This window comes from Botryllus schlosseri, chromosome 7 (assembly GCF_051294905.1).
Source record: "Botryllus schlosseri isolate E-star chromosome 7, Bs_hap1, whole genome shotgun sequence".
Classification (NCBI taxonomy): Eukaryota; Metazoa; Chordata; class Ascidiacea; order Stolidobranchia; family Styelidae; genus Botryllus; species Botryllus schlosseri.
The window spans coordinates 7799531-7824358 of record NC_137242.1 but is presented as its reverse complement, the minus strand read 5'-3'; the positions used below and the strand labels follow the sequence as shown (position 1 = coordinate 7824358).

Genomic DNA, 24828 nt, shown 5'->3' with positions numbered 1-24828 from the left:
AAAGTCGTCATGAAAAAATGCATTGAACTGTAGAAATTACAATTGCGCTGTGAAATTGCCATCGTGCCCTTGTCGTGGAGCACAAATCCTCCTAAGGCTATAAGCACCACTGCCGTACCTTATCAATACAATACAATGTAAGACTAATATCAAAATCCCTAACAGGCGTGCCGGAAAAAACGGTTACATAACAGTTGCATAACGTCTCGTTATGTAAAACACGCTGAATAGAAATAGAAAATTTGCTACACGTTAACAAAATGAAATTAGACGTTCCACTGTGATCCCATCACAAACAATTGATATCACGAAAATTGATCAACAGATTCCTCAAAGATCTGTTCGAAATGACAATAAATGCAGCTGGTAGCAAAATGTCTATTTCTGTTCTCTGTTCTTACCAGTGTTGGGATGACTCGAGTCATGACTTGACTCGAGTCAGACTCGAGTCAACTTTTTCGTATGACTTGACTTGACTCGAGTCACTTTGCCAAAATGACTTGACTTGACTTGACTCGACGCTTCAGAAATGTGGATTGACTCGTGACTAGGAGCAAAATTTACGAGTCAATTTCAAGTCATCAATTAGTAAATGGTGTCGACTAAATCACTGCATCATGTGTATGTTCGGATTATTCGCGAAGCGCTGGTGACACTTGTGAGAACAACCAGTCATTCACTTATTGTACGTTGCTCTGGTCCTCGATTGTTACATCACAAATAAATTGACCACAAACTAAACGATCACAGCATTCGTTGTCGAAGTAATAGAAGAAGAATATAAATAGCAATGTGCCTCTGTTTCTTAGTCGACTCGGCGCTTACATTGAACGGTGCTCACCTTTACCAACCTTCCTGCATGATTTAAATCGAATGAATATAGTTCATGCGTTTATATTCTCACGGATGTGTGGCTGGGTAGTGTGTTGTACCTTATCAATTTGTTTAAACTTCTCGAAGCTTCGTATTCGATCCTCTATTTTGGCTGATAATAGCAGACTGTAGCATGTAACCAGTTAATCACGTATTTTATTAGCAGTTGTACGTGTGTGACACATCGCCTTTTTGCTTGTATATTCAACTTTATATTCGTTACTTGATTCAAGCTAAATGGTTGATTAATCTCTGGCAAAATGCTATGACTTTGAATCATCACTCATATTCTGAAGATTCAATTTGACTTGAATTGTGACTTGACTCGTGACTTGACTTGACTTGACTCGACTTGACTCAAGTCACCTCCAAAAATCGAGTGACTTGACTTGACTCAAGTCACCTTCAAAAATCGATTGACTTGACTTGACTCGAGTCAAAATGTGCAATGACTCGAGATGACTCGTGACTCGAAGGCAGTGACTTGATCCCAACACTGGTTCTTACCTTAACCAAACCTCTTGTTTTATTGAAATTGTATTCGATTATAGTTTATATAATCCTCAACCATTGTCGCAGGCTCGATTTGTATCATATCAATTTGTAAATGGGTAATGTATTGCATCTTATCAATTCGTTTCTCTATTCTCTATTTTGGTTGGTAACTGTAAACTGAGGGTATGCAATTACTTATGTAGTTTAGCGATACAGCGGCTTCTTTCATGTATATATTTAACCCTATATTCATTCATCGGTTCAAAATCAATGAACACTTAATCTGTATTTCAGACAGCTAGCATAATTCAATGGCGTAATCATGCCTCATACTTAGAAAAGGCAACTTCACTTGAATTGTGACTTGACTCGTGACCTGACTTGACTTGACTCGACTTGACTCGACTTGACTCGACTTGACTCGACTTGACTCGACTTGACTCGACTTGACTCGACTTGACTCGACTTGACTCGACTTGACTCGACTTGACTCGACTTGACTCGAGTCACCTCCAAAAATCGAGTGACTTGACTTGAATCGAGTCACCTCCGAAAATCGATTGACTTGACTTGACTCGAGTCAAAATGTCCAATGACTCGAAATGACTCGTGACTCGAAGGTAGTGACTTGATCCCAACACTGGAATGAATGTGTTTCTTGTACACGTTGTGCTCATAAAGAAGACACGAAGTGTGATACTGTATTCAGAGGCCAAATATGCCATGGGCCGTAGCCTGGAAGCGTTCAAACTTCTTTTTCTTTAGTTTCTCTAATGCAATAATACAATTTGTGCTCATGTTTTCGTTGTTTATTTCGTTTGTTTTCAGATATAAATAACACTGTTATAATTGCCCGGCGTGAGTGATACAATTGCCCTTTGGTACGGGGCGATTGTAACGTTTGAGCGGCAATTTTCCAGACCCAAAATTTCTATGATTTATAGTTGATTGAGTCAGAATCGCGTCGCGGGTCGAGTTTGACCCGCGGGCCGTAAAGTACCAAGGTCTTCTCTTATGTCTACTTTACTCTAATAAAGAAATGCCTATTATACATCGCTTTGACGATTATGGTATTTTCTCGGCCATAACTACTTCATTCCGATTGTGAGGGTCTCGTAGTAGCAAGAATAAGCCATTTCTCACTTTACTCGACTCGAATTATTATAACCAATATTCGATTGACGACTCACAATAGTTAGCATTAACTTTCCACAGCGGCAACACCAATGTGTTGCGAGCTCGAGTCCAAGCAAGGTCGGTGATGTAAAAATGACCACAGTAATCAAAATATCATTAATTTTAAAACATAGGTTAAGGATATTTTGACATCCTAAAAACAGGACAATTTTCATAAACTCCAAAAGCTCCAACACCAGACTAAAAAAATGGTGATTTGGAAACATTTTCGACAGATATTACTGTGTTGACTAAAAAAAGTCATCACTTGGCTCCATTCCCGAACCACCCGCCTTTTAAAAATAGTATGTGGTGTTGAATAAAAAAAGAAAAAAGATCGTCACTTTGACTCGACTTCCGATTTCCCCATTTTTAAAAGAAACTTTGGCGTTCTCTGCATCGGAGCCGCATTTTTCATGGCATTTTATTCCTTTTGAGTGGAAAAGAGGACAAATTCCCGAAAACTAGGTATACTTTCATTTATTGAAAAAAGCGTATACAAATTCTACTAAAAGTGGACATATGGCAGGGATGGTCAACGTTTTCGGCCAAAGGGCCGCACGTAATTGACGAAACGATGCGCGGGCCACTAACCGCGAGAAGCGCGAAAATTTTTCACAGTTTATGGGTCAATAATATTGTTACTTGAGTATATTGTCTGCTGTATATCGCTGATGGGCTCAGTTTGCAAGGACAGGACTATTCGGCGCCTGGACATATCGATATCGAAAACTTCGGCCAACATGGGTCAATCATTTTGTGCCTGTAGGTTTCATCGCCGACGGTATTTCTGCGAGCGCAAACGCAAGGTCTCATGCGTTGGGCGACATTTCGTAATTGCGAATATAGTTAGGCTCAATTTGGTATATTAGGCGTCTTTTTTCATTTTCAGGAGGGGGTGACAATACTAAAACCAAGAAATCGAGTGAAAACATATTGCGCGAAGCGGGAAGAAATTTTTTACCTTAGATAAATCTACCGCAAAAGATTTTACTCTGTTGTAATATACAAAGATCTACCAACATGTGACTGGTCCATGTGGATCTGCCAATGCTTCGGATCTGCTATTTTAGTCATCAATATCCCAAGTGTTGCGGCCAAATTAAATGAATTTTGGCTTGGCCTTGCAAGTTCACAATCTGGGCAATCCATTTTTGATAACATAACTAATTTCAAAAATTATCTCGCGGGCCACTCAAAACATTCTCGCGCGCCACATGTGGCCACTGCGTATGATTGCCCTGCAAAACAAGAATATTACTCGGATTTTTGTTCCTAACCCAAAATATGTTACTTGGTGGTCTTCGCTGACGTTTTTCGTGAACTGAACTCAACCGTAAATTGTGAATCGATGTCCCTGTGTCGGTTTTGCAGCTTTCAGGTTTTTTGGAATGCGTGACGATGACGCAAACGATTCCTTAATTTGTTTAGGTTTACCTGAAACAATACTGTAGATTTTATGGAGCGGAAAATGTTCAATATGAACATTTCCACGCCAATATTTTAATGAATTCAACTACGGACCGCTTTAATCTTCATCGAGCTATGACTCCAATATCCCGTCGTGCCTGCCTCGATCGGTACGTGAATCTTACCACATTTGTATGCTGTGACACCTTGAAGTCAAGATGATGCCATACGGTGAAATTTGGCAACTTCTATATCCGTAAATCATTCCATATTTCATGGCCGCTGATGATGTCATCGTCAAACTGGTACTGGATTTTTTCCTCATAGCCCTAGCTATTGCCTTCTAAGAAAATAAGCTAAATATTTTTAGGGTGGAAAACGTTTAAAATGTTACGTAATCATGGCCGGCGTGCCTGAGGGGTTATTCTGAACGAGCCGCAAAAATTTGCTGCTAAGGAGCCAATATATACAACTGTGACTCTTTGTCGTACTATTCAGTCAGTTAAACGTTCTCTGATCGAAAGAATGACTTCCTCGCTAATTTTCTGGAGTGTGTACTGCACTAGTATGGGTATCTTGTTGCTAGCCAATGGGTCTAATTCAATGACATGGGAATACCCAGACACTATCTCAACGTCCTGCGAAACGATAGCTTCACCAGAGTGCAATCAAAGGGGAAAATATCGACAATTGGACGGAACGTGTAATAACTTGCGGCACCCAACCTGGGGAGCTGCCAATACAGTCCTACGACGTATGTTACCAGCAGAATACGAAGACGGTATGAGCGAACCGAAACGTAGTCGTCTACCGTCACCGAGACTAATTTCAAACGAAATGAAGGAACCGACTTCACGACCCCGAGATAGCACTGTGTCGCATTTGCATGCATTGTATGGTCAACTATTGGCTCACGATCTTACACATACACCCATGGTTAAAGCCAGTACAGGTAAAGACCTGGACTGTAACTGCGACACTCCAGCTAACGAGTGTGTGAATATTCCTTTATCACCGGACGACGCATTGAGGATGCACGGTCGCAAAAAATGTATCAATCTGCCAAGATCAAAGGCGGCGATATCTCAAAACCGTTGCACTTTCCGATACAGGCAGCAAACCAACGCAATGTCCAGTTTTATTGACGGAACATTCATGTATGGAAGATCAGATGAAGAAGCCAACGATTTGAGAGACCATACCTCAAAATCGGGTGAACTTCTGTTAATTAGGAATCCAAACGATGCAAAATTAAAAAATTTACCAAAGCAGAGCGATGTACCAGGTTCGGCCATTTCATCCGCAACCCTATGTAACGCCAAGGTGAAGAGACCTGCCGATTCGCCATGTCCCATGGCAGGAGACGGGCGAGTCGGCGAAAATTCAGGACTGATTGCGATACAAACTGCTTTTGCACGTTATCACAATTTGTTGAGCAGAGAGTTGAAAAACCAGAACCCGCATTGGGATAGTGACAAGGTTTACTTCGAGACAAGAAAAATCGTGTCCGCAATCATCCAATCAATTACGTACCGGGAATTTCTTCCGCCTCTGGTTGGACCGACATTCATGAAGAGATTCGGACTTACCTTGGCTAATTCCGGTTATTGGAATGGTTACGATAGCAGATACGACCCTTCAATTACGAATGAATTTGCTACAGCGGCGTTTCGTTACGGGCACAGTCAGGTTTCTGGAATGATGAGGAGACCGACAACGTTTTTCAATGTCCACAAAATATCACCGATAATGACAAACCAATCATTTTTCAATAGCGAACCGTTTACGGAAAAGGGAAGCGGTGGTGCTGGTGCCTTGCTACGAGGTTTTATGCTTGACAATGCTGAGAAAACTGATACAAATTTTGTGGACGCTATACGCAATCAGCTAATGGCCCCAAGGGGCAGCTCGCACGGAATGGATCTGTTCGCCATTAACATTCAACGAGGTCGGGATCACGGTTTACCAGGCTACAACAGATACAGAGAGTTCTGCGGTTTAAAGAGAGCCTTATCCTTCGCCGATTTACTCGACAAGATTCCTGCCCACGTCGTTCAGAAACTACAATCTATATACGACACAGTTGACGACATTGATCTTTACGTAGGAGGGTTGGCGGAAAATCATGTAAGGGGTGGAGTTGTCGGGCCGACATTTGCTTGTATTTTATCGTACACAATGCGAAATCTCCGAAAGGGGGATCGATTTTGGCACGAGATTGGCAACGCAACTCACTCATTCACTGCCTCTCAATTACAGGCAATACGGAAGGTCGGCCTTGTAAACATTTTATGTGAGACTGGTGAGGACATGAAGTACGTGTCAAGAACTCCACTGCAAATGAAAAGAGGAAAGCTAGACAGTCTGATGCACTGCTGCAACGCTGCTAAACTTGATTTAAGTCAGTGGAACGTTCGTGCGGCAGATTCAACAGGGCATATTTACCCTATTCATTACAACGTAGGTTGGAGCACTTGGTTTGTCACCGGCTCCCGGAGGGCAATCACAGTAGATGCCAATATCGAGTTGTCAAAAGTACGTGCTACTCGTCCAGATGACGTCTGTGAAAAATTCGTAAATTACGAATTGAGGTATATAACGAGAAAAGAGCCCGTTCAGATTCGATTTTCCTGCCACGGCGGGACTAATAGAAGGACGGATTTTCCGTTTCAAGCATCCGATGGAGCCAAATGGACTGACTGGATGGGGGGTCAGTCGATTGGTCGGGACAACTTTTCATGCCGCGAAATCATTGCCATTCAAGGGAAAACTTCTGACGGGGAGTCATTCGCATCGGAGACAGACGATGTATTTTACATGTTCGGTCCCGACGGCTTTGCATGCAGAGATCGTGATCAGATGAGCGGTACGATTTGCCATCAATATAAAGTAAGAGCTTTGTGTCGAAGAGAAAATAACCAAGATATAACGTCAACTACCAGACCGACATCGATGTCCTACACATATTCTGCGGTCCCATATCCCGTCAAAGACTTGTCAAAAAAACTATGTCATGATTACGGCATATGTTGCGACGAGCCTGGAACTTACCGCATGGGACCATTGCCTTTAACGGTAATTGATACTGCCAAACAATATTGTAAAAACTACAACAAGTGCTGTGAGCTCTAAATCGTGATGATGAAGACAATACATCAAGTTTTCCCGTCATAGCAAACATACTGAACTTGAACATGTAGCCTAAACCAGGCGTATGCGGTAGTGTGCTGTCCACTTTCCGTCTATAAGATATTCTGAGATATCCTCTTGAAGTTCTGCTGGAAATTTTGAATGAATTCTGTGTTTGTGAGGTAAACATAACCAGCAAGATATTTTAAATTGCATATGACTCGATATGAGTGATATAACGCCTGGTCATTGAATATTTCATTGTTGTTGTGTGCATTTCCGGTTGTTGTCTACATCATACTCTAACCTAGACGCCCTGCGGCCTCCACATTAACTATTTGATATTTGACTTGAAATTTGATTTCGGTACGAAATAGTTCGGCTATATGATATTTTTTCCTAGCAAGTCTGAACTACAAGTTCTCTCTTCGCACCAGGAATGAGAACAATGATTCGAGTTCTCGTCTCCTAATCGAGTATTAATTGTAATGAATTGACTCGAGTAGCGACGATTTTTGCGCCTATTGCACTGATACACCAAATTTACACGAAGAGTTATAAAAAATGTTATATAATCCACGAAAATAGGCGTTTAGTAACTTTTCCCCAATGTGGAAGCCTTACAAATCTCGAGTGATCGCATCACAGCTGACGCAGTATCCAAAACATCTAACTGCGCAGCACGTACGTCATGTATAGTGGAAATATTTTGGTCGTGGTCGTGATCATGTATTGTAATGAATTGACTCGAGTAACGGCGTGCGATTTTTGCAACTATTGAACTGATGCACCACTAAGAGTTATATAATCCACGGAAATTAGTGTTTCGTAACTTTTCCCGACGTGACTGATCGTTAGATCATTTGCTTCCGTCGTTTATTTTGTCTTTTTTGTTTTCCTTTTTTACATAACATTTTTTAAAGCCAGACTGTGTAGACTGTAGAGTCAAGTGTACCTTTTTGATTCGGGCGTGATCAGACTATAGTTTACCTTAACGATCGTATCGATCATTCCTATCTGATGCCGAATAATGTGCATGCATATTTTCTGTACCACCATCATTGCCGTATGTTTTTTTTATGTATTTTGGTTGGATGAAAATAAAGACTCTCTCCCTCTCATGGAAGCCTCCAATCTCTCGACTGATAGTATCGCAGCGTACGCCGTATCCAAAGCATATAACTACACAATACTATATGTTATTTATAGTGGAAATACTTCTTTGAAATCGTGATCAAGCCTTGTCACAGCAGCTTTGTCCTCAAGTGCAATGAAATGTGTATATGGTCGATAAACGTAACAAATCATCTTTAATGCGGACTGCAGTGAACAGTGCAGTGAGCATGATATTCTTTGTGGTCGCGTAAAAGGTGCAAGGTAAAAGGCCAACCCGTGGCCCGCAAGAAGGCTCTGTGTGTACCGCGAGGTAGTTCTCGCGAGACTAGTTTTACCACCAGGTAAAATTGCAAGGCTAGCCAAAATTTGATTAGCCTGAACGCGAAATTTGATGATGATGTCCATCAGTTCTGACGCATTGGCGTAACCAGGGGCCAGCCTCATTTATCGCAGACCTTCGTATGACCATAAAGTACAATATTTCGTAGCAGATATATTTGAATTGGAATTTTTCTTATCACTTCGCATGATTTATTGTCACTCGATTTCTTGCATTTAGTATTGGAGACCCCTCTTGAAAATTATAAATACGCGTAATTTACAGAATTGAGTCTCACTATATTCGAAATTAGGAGATAACGTGTCGTCCATCATACGACTTCGCTTGTGCGCTCGCAGCGAGATCGTCAGCGATGAAGCATTTGCACATGATGATAGAAGCATGTTCACCGAAACCTTCGATATTGCTATATCTAAACACCGAATAATCCCGTATTCGCCAAATGAGCCCAGTGGTATACAGAGGTGACCCCCCAATATATGCAAGTAACATATTTTGATCGAATTCATTCATTACCTTCAGAGTTACCATAGTAGCCTATGCCTTGAATTTTCTCAGAACTATGAAATGTGACAGTGGCCCTTTCTTTTCTCGGCGAACGATACGTCCTCCTTTAGGAGGATTTGTCCTTCTTTTTCGGGTTTTTCAAAATGTCCTCCGAGGACGCCTAAATGTCTTCCTTTATGGCGATTGGTCCTCCTTTACAGCATTTAGGGCTGAAATAAGGGATAAATTCGAGCTAAAATGGCGCTAAATATGGAATTCGTGGTTCGAACGAAAGTGACGACCTTTTCTAGTCAACCAACGCAAAGCGTGAAAGAAAAATTGTATTTTCGGAGCTGAGCCTGTTAGTTGACCTTTTTTTTTCTTTTTTCCAGTCAACCGACCTCAAAGTGGGAAAAATTTACCATTTTATCAAGATTTCTATCCGGTATATGGTAACCATAATTACCTTTGAAAACATTTTGCGGAGCAATTACATTCCCTTGCTGATGTAGCTGTTATGTACCCTATTTTACATCCATACGCCTTGAATTGGGGTATGTGCAGAGGTGGTCAAAGTAGTCAGTCGCTACTCAAGTAGAAGTAGAAGTACCACCAGAATTTCTACTCAAGTAGAAGTAGGAGTGGCGGTTCACAAGTAAGTAAGTAAGTAAGTAGGTATTCTACGCCTATTTTCTGACAAGTAGCAGTAGAAGTAGTCTAAAATCATAACTACTTAGTAGTGCGAGTAGGCAAAATCTACTTCAATACTTCAAAAAGTAGAAGTACTTCGTTACTGAACACCTTTGGGTATGTGATAGCTAGTAGCTACTTATATAGCCTGCGGTGTCGTGCTTGTGGCTTTTACGGTGTTTTCGACTGCAATAGTCATTTACACCAGATCGATATTCCATGTTATGATTCTGACGACTTCTAGCACAGCCCACTTCTAGGCTTCTGTACGACACCGCTTACGCGGATCAGATAGCCGGGAGCGTAGCCGGCGTGTGAAGATGGCTAAAGTGATAAGAAACAGGTCGCCAACTCAATCAGTTAACCTGGAAAGTTTTCTATATTTGCGTATCTTATTCCTGGGGAATCTGCATCCTTATCATGAATCTAACCCTGATTTTCCACAGTCTGAAAGATGTTTTCAACCATTTAAGTTTGATCTTAGTGATGAGTGGCATATTTAGTTTGCTAATACAGTGACCATTTCATTCTTGCGAAGAAGAGATTTGTCAAGCAAAGGACCATAGAGAATATAAAACCGACATTAGAACCTTAAATGAAATATTGTTCCATCTCTTTCACGCTTTTCGCTGAGAAATCTGTAACAAATAACTGCATATTTCACTAACGAAAAAAATGAAATATGTATCGGTGAATTGCAAGGGCCAACAGGGTGCGGAGAAAATGGTCTCTCCTACTCGCTTTCTCTTGCTGCTGTTGTTATTCACATCTCTGCGTATCTTCATCAGGTACTTGCGTATTTTGGTATGTGTGTATGAGGTGGGTGACGTGGGTCAGTGCCTTTTACCAGCTACGAACCTCAACGCTCGACACTGTCCTACGCAAAAGCTAGCGTTGAGGTGACGATAAGCGGGTTCGATTCCGCGTTGGAGGTTTATTTGGGCTCCTCTTCCCGCGTCGCCGTTCTTACGGTGACAAAAAAGACCTGATGAAAGAACGCACTCACAAGGAATGGAAAGTGCAAGGAAGTGCCGCGTAGAGATCTAAAATGAACTGAGACATCGGTCGAGGTGGCCGCCAGTTTCACAGACCACAACTGGTCGTTTGGCAGCCTATCTGTTCATTACATCGCATTGTACACAATCTGACGATTATTGATAACACGGAAAGCTTGTATAATCGCCGTTTACGCACGTGCGATGTACTTGACGCTAATGAATTATTGCTATAACGGTAAATTTAAAACAATGCAAACCCCACTTCCATGTCAACCACCCTCACTTTTTCAGCTGGCTACTGATATTTAATTGAGGCCAAACGTTGAACAATAACATAAGCTCACAGTTCCCTGCCGTGTGCCGACCAAAGTTCACGCGAAGAGCTCTCTACGTGGTAATACCAGAACTGCTACATCGCATTGTGAATTGTATATCGTGAGCTGATCAAACAAATGTTAGAACCGATCGTGGTTTTTAGACTAGCATCCTTACTCCGACAGAAAATATGACCCGAAAACCAAGTGGAATCAAAACATCATAATTGAAACAGACTTTGTAATACCGTTGCGAACATGAACATGAAGACAGTAATAAATAAGGGCATGGTGAGAAAACAATAAACGCAGGTTACAGATCCATTTTAAGATAGTTAGCGACGAAACCGCCGATGTCGCTCGATAGGAAATGCGCCTTGTTACGTAACGTTTTCAATTCCGACTGCAAGGCGGCGAGCCGGTCGCTTTTACTTTTCAGGTCCTCCGACTCGGCGCGCAGCTCCTTATTGATTTCGTCGACTTTGTGGCAGATTTGCGCGAAGCCGGTCGAAAGCTCTTGCTGAACCTGGCGATTGGATTGTACAGTCTTAGAGGGACAGGGGCAAATTTGTTTTTAACGATCTCGCGACGTCACAAATTCACCGTGACGCAGTCAACAAGGATGACGTCACATACAACAGCTCGAGCGAAAAACTCTACCCTAAGCCCTACGCCATTGGTTCTCAACCATTTTGATCTCGTGGACTTGAAAAATCAAAATTTACCCTAAATTTACTGGTGACAAATGTATGCGATTCAAATGTTCTATTCAATTGTATATTGAAGATCTGTACCTCCAAGAAGCACTTCAAATGTAATAATTGGAAATTTCATTTATTGCTGCCTTTTTTATATTATATATTTAGACGAGGTTCTACTGCAGTTTCTGCTAGAAGCCGGCACAGTCATCTAGTATCACTAACTTGATTGTTAATATTCGATTCTTTTGCAAGAAATGCGACTTTGCAGTTTGTTGTAGACCCCATTATTATGCCTAGTGTCGCAATGTAACGAATTTATGTTAAAGTATCTGTTGGTTTCACATAACTTGAGCAAAACTACCTTGTAGCTACTTTTAAACGGTCTCGTACAGCCCTTGCAGCATTGTGACGTACGCTCAAAGTGGACCAAGAACTCTCTATTATGACACCATGCAGAAAATATGTTCCATACTCAGGGTTGTAACCAAGTCACAAGGCTCCGAGTCACAAGTAAATCTCACTTTTGTAGTTTTGACTCGAGTCAAGTCGAGTCATTTTCAATTCGCCACCGAGTCAAGCCCGGGTCCAAGTCAGCTAGTAGAGGGTTGAGTCCGAGTTTGAGTCATTATGTTCACTGTTCAGTTTTCAGTTCAACCCGGTTCAACCCACTTTTTTCAACTCTGCCCGGGTGATATAGAATGGCTGGCATTCATAACATAGTAATTTTCCTTAGTTTTAACAGTTCCTGGCCTTCTTTTCCAGGTATCAGGACTGATAGACGAAATACCAATAACGTGGTGACTTTACTATTTTTTGAAGTTACAATGAAATGTCTTTCTTGGCCGTCCTAGTATCGAGTCATGCACAATGACTCGAGTACAAGTCGAGTCAATACACAAATAGACTCGAGTCGAGTCATTTCACGCACTTGAAAAACTGACTCCAGTCAAGTCGAGTCACCAAAAAATCGCGACTCGAGTCATTGAAACCCTGGAAAGCAGTCTAAAAATAGAACCACTCAAGTCGTACGAGTATAAAAAACCTCGATTGAAACTAATAAGTAGAAGTAGGCCTACTCCGTTAGTGACTACCTCAGCCGAACACTCACCTGGTGCGAACAATTGGAGCTTGTGAAACTAGTGACGAGATCCAGTTTCTCAGAGGCGTGCTCCACGAACTGTCGCTTCAACGCTTTCTCCTGAGCGCGAGACGTCCATGTCAACCGCTCGTACAGATAAAGAGCGCCGTACGACGCGACGCCAAACACCAAAATTCTCCAGCCGACAGTTTTGTAGAGCGCGTACGGAACCATCACTGAATCACAACGCGACCGGATATCGACAAATGTCACAAGGAATAAGGACACAGCACCCACCTACGCCTAGGGCAAGGCTGGCAGAATTTTTGCCCTTAGTTTTGATGTACCCGGCGGCGATTCCCCAGGCCACGTCTTCCATCGACGTGCCGTCACTTTGCCGAGGCGTCATTTCTGCGAAAACGATCGGATATGAATAAAGCATTCGGGCAAAATTCCGATGTCGACAATAGGAAGGCTTTCGAATTTAAAAATAGCAAGTACCAAATCAGCGAGGGCTAGGGTCAGGATTTGGTATAACAGCAGCTTATACCTGATTAAGGGTCAGTTTAGGATTAGGATAAGGTTTTGGGTTCGGTCAAGGTTAGCTTGCGTTATGGTTGGGTGTAAAGTTTGGGTTATTTTGAATGACCCACTGTCATGTCACTCCTATTTTGACTTTAGAGTGCCTAGGTATTAGGACACTCGTTATTTTGAAGGCCTGCCTATTATGATGCTCACTTTCTGAATGCCTTGCCATCATGACAAACGGCGTTTTGAACAAGGTGATTTGACACTCGCAAAATTTACAATTTGGAAAGTTGCTGCTGTTTAGACAACCCGTTGTCAGACAAAAAATCACTAACCCACCAAATGTTTCAAATGTGCGCCTGTCTTGCTTTATGTCAATCATGCATTACATACGAATCATACGATATCTTTGGCTTATTCTATCAAAATGAAAACAACGTAGTTCTACATACCTAGCATGAATACAGTATATTATCAATAACGAACTTGCCCGCAGGATCATAAAATCAGTGTTGGGTTGTTGCTATGTTGACATGGCAAGCACTTCTGACATAAATGATGAGTTTGTCACTTTATAAATAACTGGATAATGATACCGCAAAATCTAAGGTGCGAATACTCACCCTGGGAGGTAGGCAACGGACGAGGCACAGGAGAATCGCTTACGGCCAATGGACGACGTCCACCGATAAATCTGAAACAGAAAATAAAATATTAGGATTTCTATATCGAATGAAAATTATTAATGCAACATGACGAACACACAAAATGATATTGGTAAACTAGGTTAACTGTCGCATGAATATAGCCCAGTGCAAAGGTCATAGAACAGCTCTAAGAGTTTTGTAGCGCAGAAAACACAGCGAATGCGTCATTTCACTCAAGGCTGTTTGGAATCTGCCATGGAAGATCATACCGGTGCCGATTTATAGCAAGCTTCTCGCTATTCAAAGACAGATTTGTAATACCATAACATATAACAGATTTCCCGCAGTGATCATGTGGCTGTTTCCAGCACATACGCGGTTACTCAAAAATGGTATTATCATATGGGCAGTGTAAGTATTATAATTACAATGACAAGATGCAAAGCTCTAACAAGTACGACAGACCAAAATTGCTAAGCAGTATTTCGCCTGCAGCCTGTCAGGCATTGTCTACCTTCAAGCCGTTCACTCATGGAACTTATCTACAAAATGTTTTCCAAGTCTGACACACACAAGAAAACCAACCACACACTGTAATACCCAATTGATCGTAACAACGATCAACCGCCCACCTGTTTATCAAACAGCGGAAGCCGAGAGAAAATTTGAACTCGATATCCTCGCGAAAGTCGCTGCATAAATTTGAGCAGTTGATATCGTAGGAAACTTCAAACGTCGACTCCGGGATTTGCAGCTGCGTTTCTGTGACAGCAACGCTTTCGTTATATTACAAAATCCAATATCTCAAACTGATATCATGATACGGCCACACAAGATGCAATATAAGTAGGAACAGATCATTGATCACTCTTCTGTGCGCAACCAATGAGCTCACATAGAAATAGTGAATTTCAGCCAAAACTACATCCAAGTCAGGGTTGCAATGACTCGAGTCACGGTTTTCTTATGACTCGACTTCATCAGATTTTTTTTCTCAAAATACGGAAACGACTCGACTCGAGTCAATCTGTATATTGACTTGACTCGGACTCGAGTCATTGCGCATGACTCGAACCAAGTCGTACGACTCGAGACTCAGACGGCCAAGACCGGCATTTCATTGTAATTTCAAAGAATAGTAAAGTAACTACACTATTGGGATTTCGTCTATTGGTACTGGTACTTGAAAATGCGACTGTTAAAAGCGAGGAAAATTAGTATATTATAAATGAGTTATAAAAAGTGGGTTTAACAAGACTTTAACTGGAAACTGAGCAGTCAGCACAATGACTTGGACTCGGACTCGAGTCATAATACCATGACTCAGACACGACCGTCTGCACATTGACTTGGACTTGACTCGGTGGTGAATTGAAAATGACTCGACTTGACTCGAGTCAAAACTATAGAAGTGAGGATTGACTTGTGACTCGGAGTCTATGACTCGGTTATAATCCTGATACAAGTTGAAGATTCGGAAGTACCCGACTAGCATCATAAAGTAGGCTACATCAGAACGACGTGTTCCAGATGTTTTCGCGAGGGAACCGCTATTGTTTTCGGTAACATGTTTACTTCTACACTATCCGAGCAGTAGAGCAACAGAACTAAACTAGCGGTATATCTATTCGAGTACACAGAAATATGATAGTATCACATCTAAGGAAAGAAGGGTAGAGTTGAAATAAAAAAATCTTTAACAAACTACTATTCATCACGGGCTTGATACTAAGCTTAAGATTTTTTCTACTAGTTGATGCGCTTTCAAGAACATGAAAATCTCTGCAACCGAATCCAGTTACGACATACACAACAAAGTTTAGCAACTGTGCGTCAACCTCAGAGAGTCACATACCGTTTCCGTTACTTTTACAGTCGAACAACGGCTGCGCCTCTTTGACCATACGTTCCTTGCTGAGATTGATTTGAATTTTCAGCGACGCCGAGCATCTCGTGGCCAGATTGCGTCCCAAAACTGCGAAGTTGACAGATAAAACACAGGTGTCAATGATAAACAATAATCAATCATTAAAAATTTCTCAATTTTGGTCAATTTTTTCAAGTACTCAAGTGGATATAGGATTTTAAACTATTTCTACTTCTACTTCACAGTTTCTTGGGCAGAGCTAGGCCTGAAATACCTACCTGTTATTCAGTTGAAGTTCTCTACTATTATATGTACTTGAGAAGAATTCCACAATGAGTACTACTTGAGTACCAACAATAAACACCTTCGACCATCTCTGTTGGAGAATATCAATATTGAGAAAAAAATCACGGCCTCAAAAAGTTTCCTCAAGTCGTTTACACTTTTAGACTAATATCCAGTATCCGCATCCACTTTCTTAGGCAATACAACCTCTTTTCATGTCTTTAGAAAAGTCTGCATCACTTTTTTGTCAAATTGTGAAGAGTACAAAAAACTCTGGCGCTCAAATCAGTTACAAAAAAACACTACCCGCTCGAGATGTCATATTTTGAGACTATCTCCACTTCTACTTCAGCAGTTTTTTTTGGAAAAAATCCTGAATTTTATCTCTTTTTTGTAGATTAGAATGTAGAGTCACTTTCGTGTCAAATTGTAATAAGAACCAGGCGAAGTTGACAAAAAAAAGGTCGGTCGAAACTACATTTCAAAGCAGCCACAGGCCTAGGACTCACCTTCTTCCACGTGTCGGTAAAGCTCGTCCTTGTACACCTGCAGTACCATTTGATTTTGGTGGAAGGGCTTGTCGAACTCGTCGACCAGCAGCGAGAGGCGTCGGATTTCGTCCGACATGGCCTGCCGCACCTGAAACTCGGTCTCTTCGACAAGCCGCGTGATCGCCTCCTTGACTTGCGCCGTTAGCAATTTGATATTCTTCTCTAAAAGGTCGAAAAACGACAGGGGCTGTCAGTATCGAAGCGCCATCAACTGTTTACCTACTTACGATACTCAATCAAGGAGATATGCTTATATGTAGACTAATTCCACTTCTACGCTTTTAGTAGCAAAGCCTTTTACTTTTGATTTTGTGAAGAGAAATAGAGTTTAGAAACACATCTGCATCACTTTTACAAGAGACATTTCTGCCAAGCCATAGTGAAATAGCCCCTGCTAGCAACAAAGCCGAATCTTTATTATAAAGTGAAGACGTTGTAACAGACTACTTCCCCTTTTAGCGAACAAATTTTGCAGAAAAGCTACTTACTTTTGACCGATTTTGTATGCGGCTCCGTGCCCTACTCCCTCAGACATATTATCGGACTACGTCCAATTCTATTTCAGGGCTTTTCAAGCAAAATTACTTACTTTTGGTTTTGCAAGGCGATAAGTAGTTTTTTGATGAGTCTGCATCACTTTTATAAGCGAAATTCAAACGAAACAACCCCTGTTGTCACGGTAACCGCATATCTATTGAAAAATGCAACGATCAGTGATTTTGCTTTAGTTGCGAAGATGCATCTTTCCATTTCTACATTAGCTCTTTCGTGGCTTACTACCAAAAGTATGCTATGCCGTGCGCTACTCACTCAAGCAGATACGTTTTCGGACAACTTCAAATTCTACACAGGCTTTTTCAAGGAAAGTTACTTATTTTTGATTTATTAAAGCAAAAAGTAGTTTTCGTATAACTCTTCAGCACTTTTACAAGGGATATTATTGTGATAAAACCGGACGAAATAACATGACAACGTTGACCATTCCTGGATCGCCAATGACGCTGTTTGCTGATATTGAGCAATGTGATCTTCAGGTCATACCGTTTCAGAGCAACGATATGAAATTTGAGTTTGGTGACTATGGCGCTGTTTACGATCTGTAAACACGAACCGCAAATAGATCGCCGGGAGAAAACGTCAGGGACGACAAACGTGTATTTTGAAATCCAAATCGCTTTCAACCTGTAGAACAACCCACTTACCAATAAAGGCTATTTTCAATTCCACTTCTTCATTGCACCCGTCACACTCTGCCTTCATATTCGACGCCTTATCCTGAGAAGATCAGAAGGTCGGTATCAAAGTAATTTCACCTTTTCAGAGTTACTCAAGTGGGTGTTGCCTGCTTGTGCGAATTACCGAAGCAGTTACTTTTTCGAGACTAGTTCAATTTCTACTCGACAATATTGCGAGGTAGCCTACTACCAATTTTTTAGACTACTGGGCAAAATAACCCTTGCATTACGGTAACTGAATAGGTTTTCAACAATTGCAGCTACTTGTAGTGTCACTAGCAGGGTTGTAATGACTCGAGCCCGATCAGCGATTTTTGGTGTCTCATTTTTTCAAATGCGCAAGATGACTCGACCTGTACTCGAGTCATTGCGCATGACTCGAACCAAGTCATATGACTCGACTCTAGGACAGCCAAGACCGACATTTCATTGTAACTTCGAAGAATAGTAAAGTCACCATGTTATTGGTACTTCGTCTATCAGTCCTGATACTTGGAAAATAAGGCCAGAAACTGTTAGGCCTAAAACTGAGCAAAATTACTGTATTATGTATGCGAGCTATTCTATATCGCTCGAGCATAGTTGAAGAAGTGGGTTGAGCCGAATTGAATTGAAAACTGAATGGTCAACATAATGACTTGGACTCGGACTAAACTCGAACTCGACCATCTAATAGCTGACTTGGACTTGACTCGAGTCAAAACTATAAAAGTGAGATTGACTTGGAACCCTGGTCGCCTGGTCACATTTAATAAAGTAGCCATAGCCACTTTCGATTAACTGCAGAAAGTAAGCAAGCCATGGATCAAATCAACTTTTTCAAACTAATTAGTTGGGTAGTTTTCAGCAATCAATTTTCTACGTCCACTCAAAGCAGTTTTGACCTGTCTTGGAAATCTTTATTTCTTGCAGGCTAGTAACTAAGTAGGAATTCATGGAATCACTTCTACTTCTACATGAAACAATACGTTCATATTGCCAAATTTAATCCACTGGAAGCTTTTCGACTGGCTCTTTTCAGCAGTGAACGCCAGAAAATGAGGTTAACCAAGTTCGAAAAGCTACCAGTGGAATAAGTTTGGCAATATGAACGTATTGTTTGCTGCAATATTGAAGTTCTGTACTTCGAAAAGCCTACTTCTACATCAGTACAAACGCCGACTACGTCTGCGTATTCTATTGTATCATACCAATTTCTTCTACACCTTGACGAAAAGACTTCAAACTCACGAGTAAATTGGAGGCGTACTCCGTGAAGCTGTCGACAATACTCTGCGCGCCCTGCGTGTGCTGATGGAACTTTGTCCGCGTCGCAGATCGCGATATGCATTCCTCGAAATTGTGTTCGAACGTACAGAACTCCAAGAGACGTGCCTTGAAGCCTTCGGCCAACGCACCTCCCGATTCGGGCATGCCTATCGACGAAACTATTACAAAAAAACGGCGGGAATCTCAACATGTCCGAGCGAACCTCGAAGTTTTTGAAGCCTCGCATTTAACGCCTCTTTCGCAGATACGAAAAATACTCGGTCTTCAGCTTGTTGCGCTGACACGACTCCCAGCTCGTCGGCGAGAAACGATATTCCGCGCTTCAAATGCTGCGCTCTGACCTGAGACAAAATAAATCGAATTGGATTAATTCACTGATATGTATCTCCTATCGTTTTCTTTCTGGTCTGCGGTATTCACATTTTGACAGATATTACATATCTCAATTACGACACTCCGACTAAATAAGTATATGAAAATCGTAAGAAGCAAACTAATAAATTATATTCGGATGCGCTTCAGTCACTTCACAGTTATATCAACACAAGTAAAATACAAGTCAATACTCGGGGTCTAACACGAACAACGAAAGGTGTAGCAATGAGTGCGAAATTTTGTCAAAATGTAAGCGAATATCTAAATCTCAATACCAAACCCTTTTGAAAAGGAAAGGCAGAGTCAAAATCATAGTGCAGGATAGTCACATATACTTACAAAGCTAGAAGGTAAGATCGTCTTAGACGGATAACGGAAACAGGAGAATAAGGACTTTTCTATTGTTTTGTTCAATTTGCCTTGACTATTCAAATACCGTGTCCGATATCGGCACAATAAAGGTATGGTAAAAATTCTTCCCAGGTCGCATAAACTGCTAGTCAATATATGCTAGGGTTACCATTTTGGAATTCTGAAAAAAGGACTCACGACTTGCAATACCGGAGGAAAATCCTGAAAATGACACTGTATTTAACCAAAATTCTCAAAAAAGAGGATAAAATCTTTAAAAAAAGGACATTTGGGCATCTTTCGAAGACACTTTAAAAAAAGAGTACAAATCACCTTAAAAGAGGGAGTACGGTAGCCCTAATATATGCAAATATTTTGCGGTTATTGATTACATATGAAATTTGAACGATTACGATTCCCAGACAAATTCAGAGGCGATCCTTGTAGGTAGGCTACCTAACTTCAATACGCAATTGAATAATATTGAAAAAAGAACTGAATAGTCAGGGGTAATCGTCAGCAACAAGTCGAGATTTTAAAAGAACTTTGTATATCAACAGTCCTACCACCAAATATGTTACGTAATCTCGATCTCTGGTCGAAACCAAGGCAAAAACACATAAATCGAGGTTACCTGTTCCATCAATTCCGGCTCCGCGGCTGAAGCGTCCCACCTGTTGTTCAAGATGAAAATATTCGGTTTCGAAAGTCTCGTGTTGACCTTGTGGAAAAATTTCTTCTCCGCCAACATCAACGTAGACTCCGCGTTCGCCACCAAGACAAACACGTCCGCGTCGAGGCAGTACCTGCGGTAATATTTCAGGGGTGACAAAACGCCCGAGAGCATATCAGACAATGCGCACTTACTGATCGATCCAATTGTCCATGTCTTCCGTGACGTCAATTCCCGGGCTGTCCACCAAGACCACTTCGTGCTTCAGTAATGTGCATTTATTTTTGGGCCACATGATCTGAGATTAAAAAATCTTTTTGAAAATTCATGAATTACTGACATGATTATCACTTCATAACTATGAAATTTTCAGATCACAAAACACACAAAACACATTTCAGCAATGACTAGTAAGGCTCGAATTCGAATTGAGTATCAATTTTTACGATTCAAGTCGAATATTGAGGAATCAGTAGGGCAAGTTTTTGCTACTCTTTTTTACAGCTTCCGGCAACTTCCTAAATACTCGTAAGATATGTGGAATGCTCAGAAATGACTAATAAAGCTCGAACTCGAATTGAGTATCAATTTTTACGATTCAAGTCGAATATTGAGCTAATCAGTAGGGCAAGCCTTTGCTACTTTTTTTTACAGCTTCCGGCAACCTCCTAAATACTCGTAAGATATGTGGAATGCTCAGAAATGACTAGTAAAGCTCGAACTCGAATTGAGTATCAATTTTTACGATTCAAGTCGAATATTGAGCTAATCAGTAGGGCAAGTTTTTGCTACTTTTTTTTACAGCTTCCGGCAACTTCCTAAATACTCGTAAGATATGTGGAATGCTGTTTGAAGGAATCTTATAGTGCAACTTTTTGCAACTTTTGTCCATTTTTTTCATGCAACTTTTTGCACATTTTGCAGCTTTTTCGATTTTTCATGAAAGTATTTTCGATTCTGGTGAAATACACGGCCATATTCGACTGAATCACCGTAAATCAGCACCGAAGTAACGCTTTCACGGGTATTTCGGTAGATGAGCCGGAAAATTGACTATTTTTTTAGTCAACCGAGCAAAATGTGGTCAAAATTGCAACTACTGCAACTTTTTAACTTTTTTCAAAAATAAATGCAACTTTCCACGGATTTAACTGCAACAAAAACTTGCCCTACTAATCAGCGTTCTTGAGTACCGAAATTACATGCTGTTTGCGGCTAAGATATATTTTACCAACAATAATTATCATTGTGGTACTTTTTCAAAACATGCGAGCTCGGAAACCTTGATTGACCGGCACAATGTGCTGAAATAGTGATTGACCCTTGGTATTGTATCTCGCGAAGATATAACATTGTTGTGTAAACAAAGAGAGACTAATTTTGATTAGTTTCGGAGGGCATGATTTATTTTGTGGCCACATAAAAAGTACACATATGAACTCCCATACCCGTATCAAGCTATCGTTCGACATGCTCTCTTGGGACAAAGCGTGCCCAAGTTGTGAAACACTTTGAACATTTCGCTTCTCATCCGAGCCCGCGCATAGCAAATAAGCCCCGTCCTTATCCTTGCACCCTTCGATCGACAGGAAACAATTGGTGGTGTGCCCCAGTCCGCTCGGCAATATTTTATCGCACAGCATAGCGTTGATCACCGTGCTTTTTCCGTTGCTCGTTCGACCGAAAAATACGACCTGTCAGCAGAGAAGAAACGTTAAGTTGATATAGATACTGGAATGCACGATGCCTAAAGTAAAGATTCAGTGGACTGTCTCAGAAAACGGTATATCTGCATTCAATGTATCAGGAGTATCGATTAAGACTGGTCATCTATATTCAATTGAAGAGCTTTTTGGAGGTACAGAGCGTCAATATACAGCTGAACAGTATATTCAAATTGAAATGAACGTGAATTTTTCGGCTGACACTCGTCAGGGGTAATCATCAGCAACAAGAAGAGAATTGGAAAGAACATTTTATATCAACAACCGTATCACAATTTGTTTTCCATCGTTTTTGAAGACAGCGCAACAATTTCATAAGGTTGGAAGGAAAATTTGAAAAAAATTTTTTTTTGCATTTTTAGGCAAATTCAAAATTTTCAAACTCTACGAAATCCGCGAATATTGGTTGGAATGAATTCAAATTTGGTGTGCGTCGTTTTTTAAGGCAACCTAACGATTTAATCAAGTAACCTGCAAGATTCAGGAAAAAAGGTTATTTTTGAACCACCCTAATGAATATACTATTTTATTCTATATTCGATTGCATTAGATTAATGGATTTGGAGAGGAAACTTTTGGCAATATAGAACCGGACTGCTAATATTCGTATTTCAAAATTCTTTATGTGTACAAAAGATGCTCGTTGATGGAATGATGGTAAATCAAACTAAGTAGGCCTATGTGAGTCATTGCCACTATTGACTCGATAACGAGAACGTCTGATTTTACAGCGCTATTTCACATAGGAATTTTCTCATCAATAATAACTTGATGAATTGTAATCTTTTGCAACGAAAATAGACAAAGAGATAGTAGCTTTTGATTGATACCGTTATTAAATTTAGGTTCGAGTACACATATCTATCAGCTCACATTTAATTGTCCATAACCAAAAAATTTAAGTTGATTGTTTGGGACTATGAATATTTATGTGTTCGGGAGGTTTCTGGTTCATGTTAGAAGCCGATACTTTCGCCATCAGAATAAGTCTGCAAACAGCTTTCAATCGAATCCTACTTCATAAATCTTCAGGTGTGGTTAATGGTCATGCACGAGATAATGCTTGTTATAAAGATGTATGACAATGCACTACATTGAGAGTTACAATGTTAACGAAACTGGTAAGACTTTACCTTCATATGATCCCGCAGGAGCATGTCTCTGATCCCGCTGACTTTTTGCAGACATGTCACAATATGATCGTCCAGATCCTGAAGTTTATTGCAATGAATTAATGAAATATGGTAAAATCACAGTATCCGGAATGTAGCTATTGGGTAGAGTGCAAACACCGGTTTTGGCAGCTAATACGTTGCTTGAAAACTATAAAAGTCTTGGGGTTGGTGTGACTGAGTGCACAATAAGGAAGGTCTTGGATCGAGTCCAAATTTTACTTTTTCTATGTTGGCATTTAAATGCAGAGCCCCTATCTGAACATGGATCGAAATCGGCAAATCCTGATTCTAAAGATGTTTCAATATTGACAGATGTCGCTACTTGCAGAATAAAGACAATCGCCGAAATTTTCAAGTAAATCAAAATACAAAATATATATTCGAAATTTTATATTTTTCTCAAGATGAACCATACAATAAGGACAGTAATATGTGTATGATTAGAGTAGTGGCTATAAAATAAGGACAGGTTCGCTTTTTGCACAATAAGAACTGTGTGTGCAAAATATGTACAGTAAAAACAGTATGTGCTAATTAAGTATAACCGCTAAATGTACAATGAGAACAGTGTGTTCAAAACAAGTACAGGTATTTATACTATCCAATACCATCAGTGGGTTCAAAAGAAGTGAAGTCTCTACATGTACAATATAGTAGTCGCTACGCGAATAATAGGCTAAGGACAGTCACCAACAGAAACGGTATTTCTACTTTTTTGAAGTACTCAAGTGGGTGTACTGCCGTGTATCCCGTTTTAGAATACTTTTACATCTGTTTCAACAGCAAAATTTAGATTTGGAGTTAGGAAAATGATGGGCGAACTTGGATCTGAAGTTGAACTGCATATCTGTAACTTGTGCATGGAATGTCCTTATGGTGCACACGTACCGATTGTCCTAATTTTGCGCTCAATCGCACCAACCCACCTCAATCCTCATAGAATAATCAAAGCAACTGTTCCGATTCAATTATCATAATCCAGTGTTGCAAATGTAATATCATCATTCTACGCACAAACCTTTTCAATCAGCTCTTTTTCTTCGCTCGTTTTCACTTTTTCCGTGAATTTCTCGAAATCTCCGACATACTTTCCAATGTCTCCATAAATTGAATTGATCTTTTTCTTCGCGTTGGTAAATAACTTCAATGGTGAAGATCCATCCCCGCTTCCGCCATATCCAGTTTTCAACATAATCCGCAGAAATTGGGGAAACGCTGAACGACACTCCTCCAAAACACAACTTTCACATCAAACGCAATTTGCCGCGAAAAGTCAATTTCTGAAACATTGATCGTAAGGACGGATTATTGCAACAAATTTAGAGTTACTGAGGCATGAAAT

General features: G+C 40.6%; 2 protein-coding genes across 2 annotated transcripts; one reads left to right on the top strand and one right to left on the bottom strand.

Moving 5' to 3' along the window:
• The first annotated feature begins 4452 nt into the window (after positions 1 to 4452).
• Positions 4453 to 8203, top strand: LOC145443760 (immunomodulatory peroxidase-like). The gene has a single exon (XM_080321713.1). It carries the CDS (start codon positions 4480 to 4482, stop codon positions 7084 to 7086), a length of 2607 nt encoding a protein of 868 aa, XP_080177839.1. The 5' UTR covers positions 4453 to 4479; the 3' UTR covers positions 7087 to 8203.
• Positions 8204 to 11251: 3048 nt separating this feature from the next.
• On the bottom strand, positions 11252 to 24810 carry LOC145443761 (mitofusin-2-like). Its single transcript, XM_080321714.1, has 15 exons — positions 24505 to 24810; positions 23445 to 23522; positions 22036 to 22281; positions 20782 to 20885; positions 20549 to 20720; positions 19391 to 19529; positions 19150 to 19334; positions 17887 to 17959; positions 16643 to 16846; positions 15837 to 15956; positions 14614 to 14743; positions 13958 to 14028; positions 13104 to 13217; positions 12837 to 13042; positions 11252 to 11553 (listed from the first exon to the last, which is right to left on the bottom strand). Exons 1-15 carry the CDS (start codon positions 24676 to 24678, stop codon positions 11341 to 11343), a joined length of 2229 nt encoding a protein of 742 aa, XP_080177840.1. The 5' UTR covers positions 24679 to 24810; the 3' UTR covers positions 11252 to 11340.
• Between the last annotated feature and the right edge of the window lie 18 nt (positions 24811 to 24828).

What these genes read in the sequence shown, in the direction of transcription:
- LOC145443761 (XM_080321714.1), bottom strand. Translation starts at nt 24,678, where the DNA reads ATGTTGAAAACTGGATATGGCGGAAGCGGGGATGGATCTTCACCATTG. An exon ending in AAAAAGAGCTGATTGAAAAG is followed by an intron (nt 23,523 to 24,504) that starts GTTTGTGCGTAG and finishes AATAAACTTCAG; the next exon opens with GATCTGGACGATCATATTGT. An exon ending in TTACCGACACGTGGAAGAAG is followed by an intron (nt 15,957 to 16,642) that starts GTGAGTCCTAGG and finishes TCAACTTCGCAG; the next exon opens with TTTTGGGACGCAATCTGGCC.
- LOC145443760 (XM_080321713.1), top strand. Translation starts at nt 4,480, where the DNA reads ATGACTTCCTCGCTAATTTTCTGGAGTGTGTACTGCACTAGTATGGGT.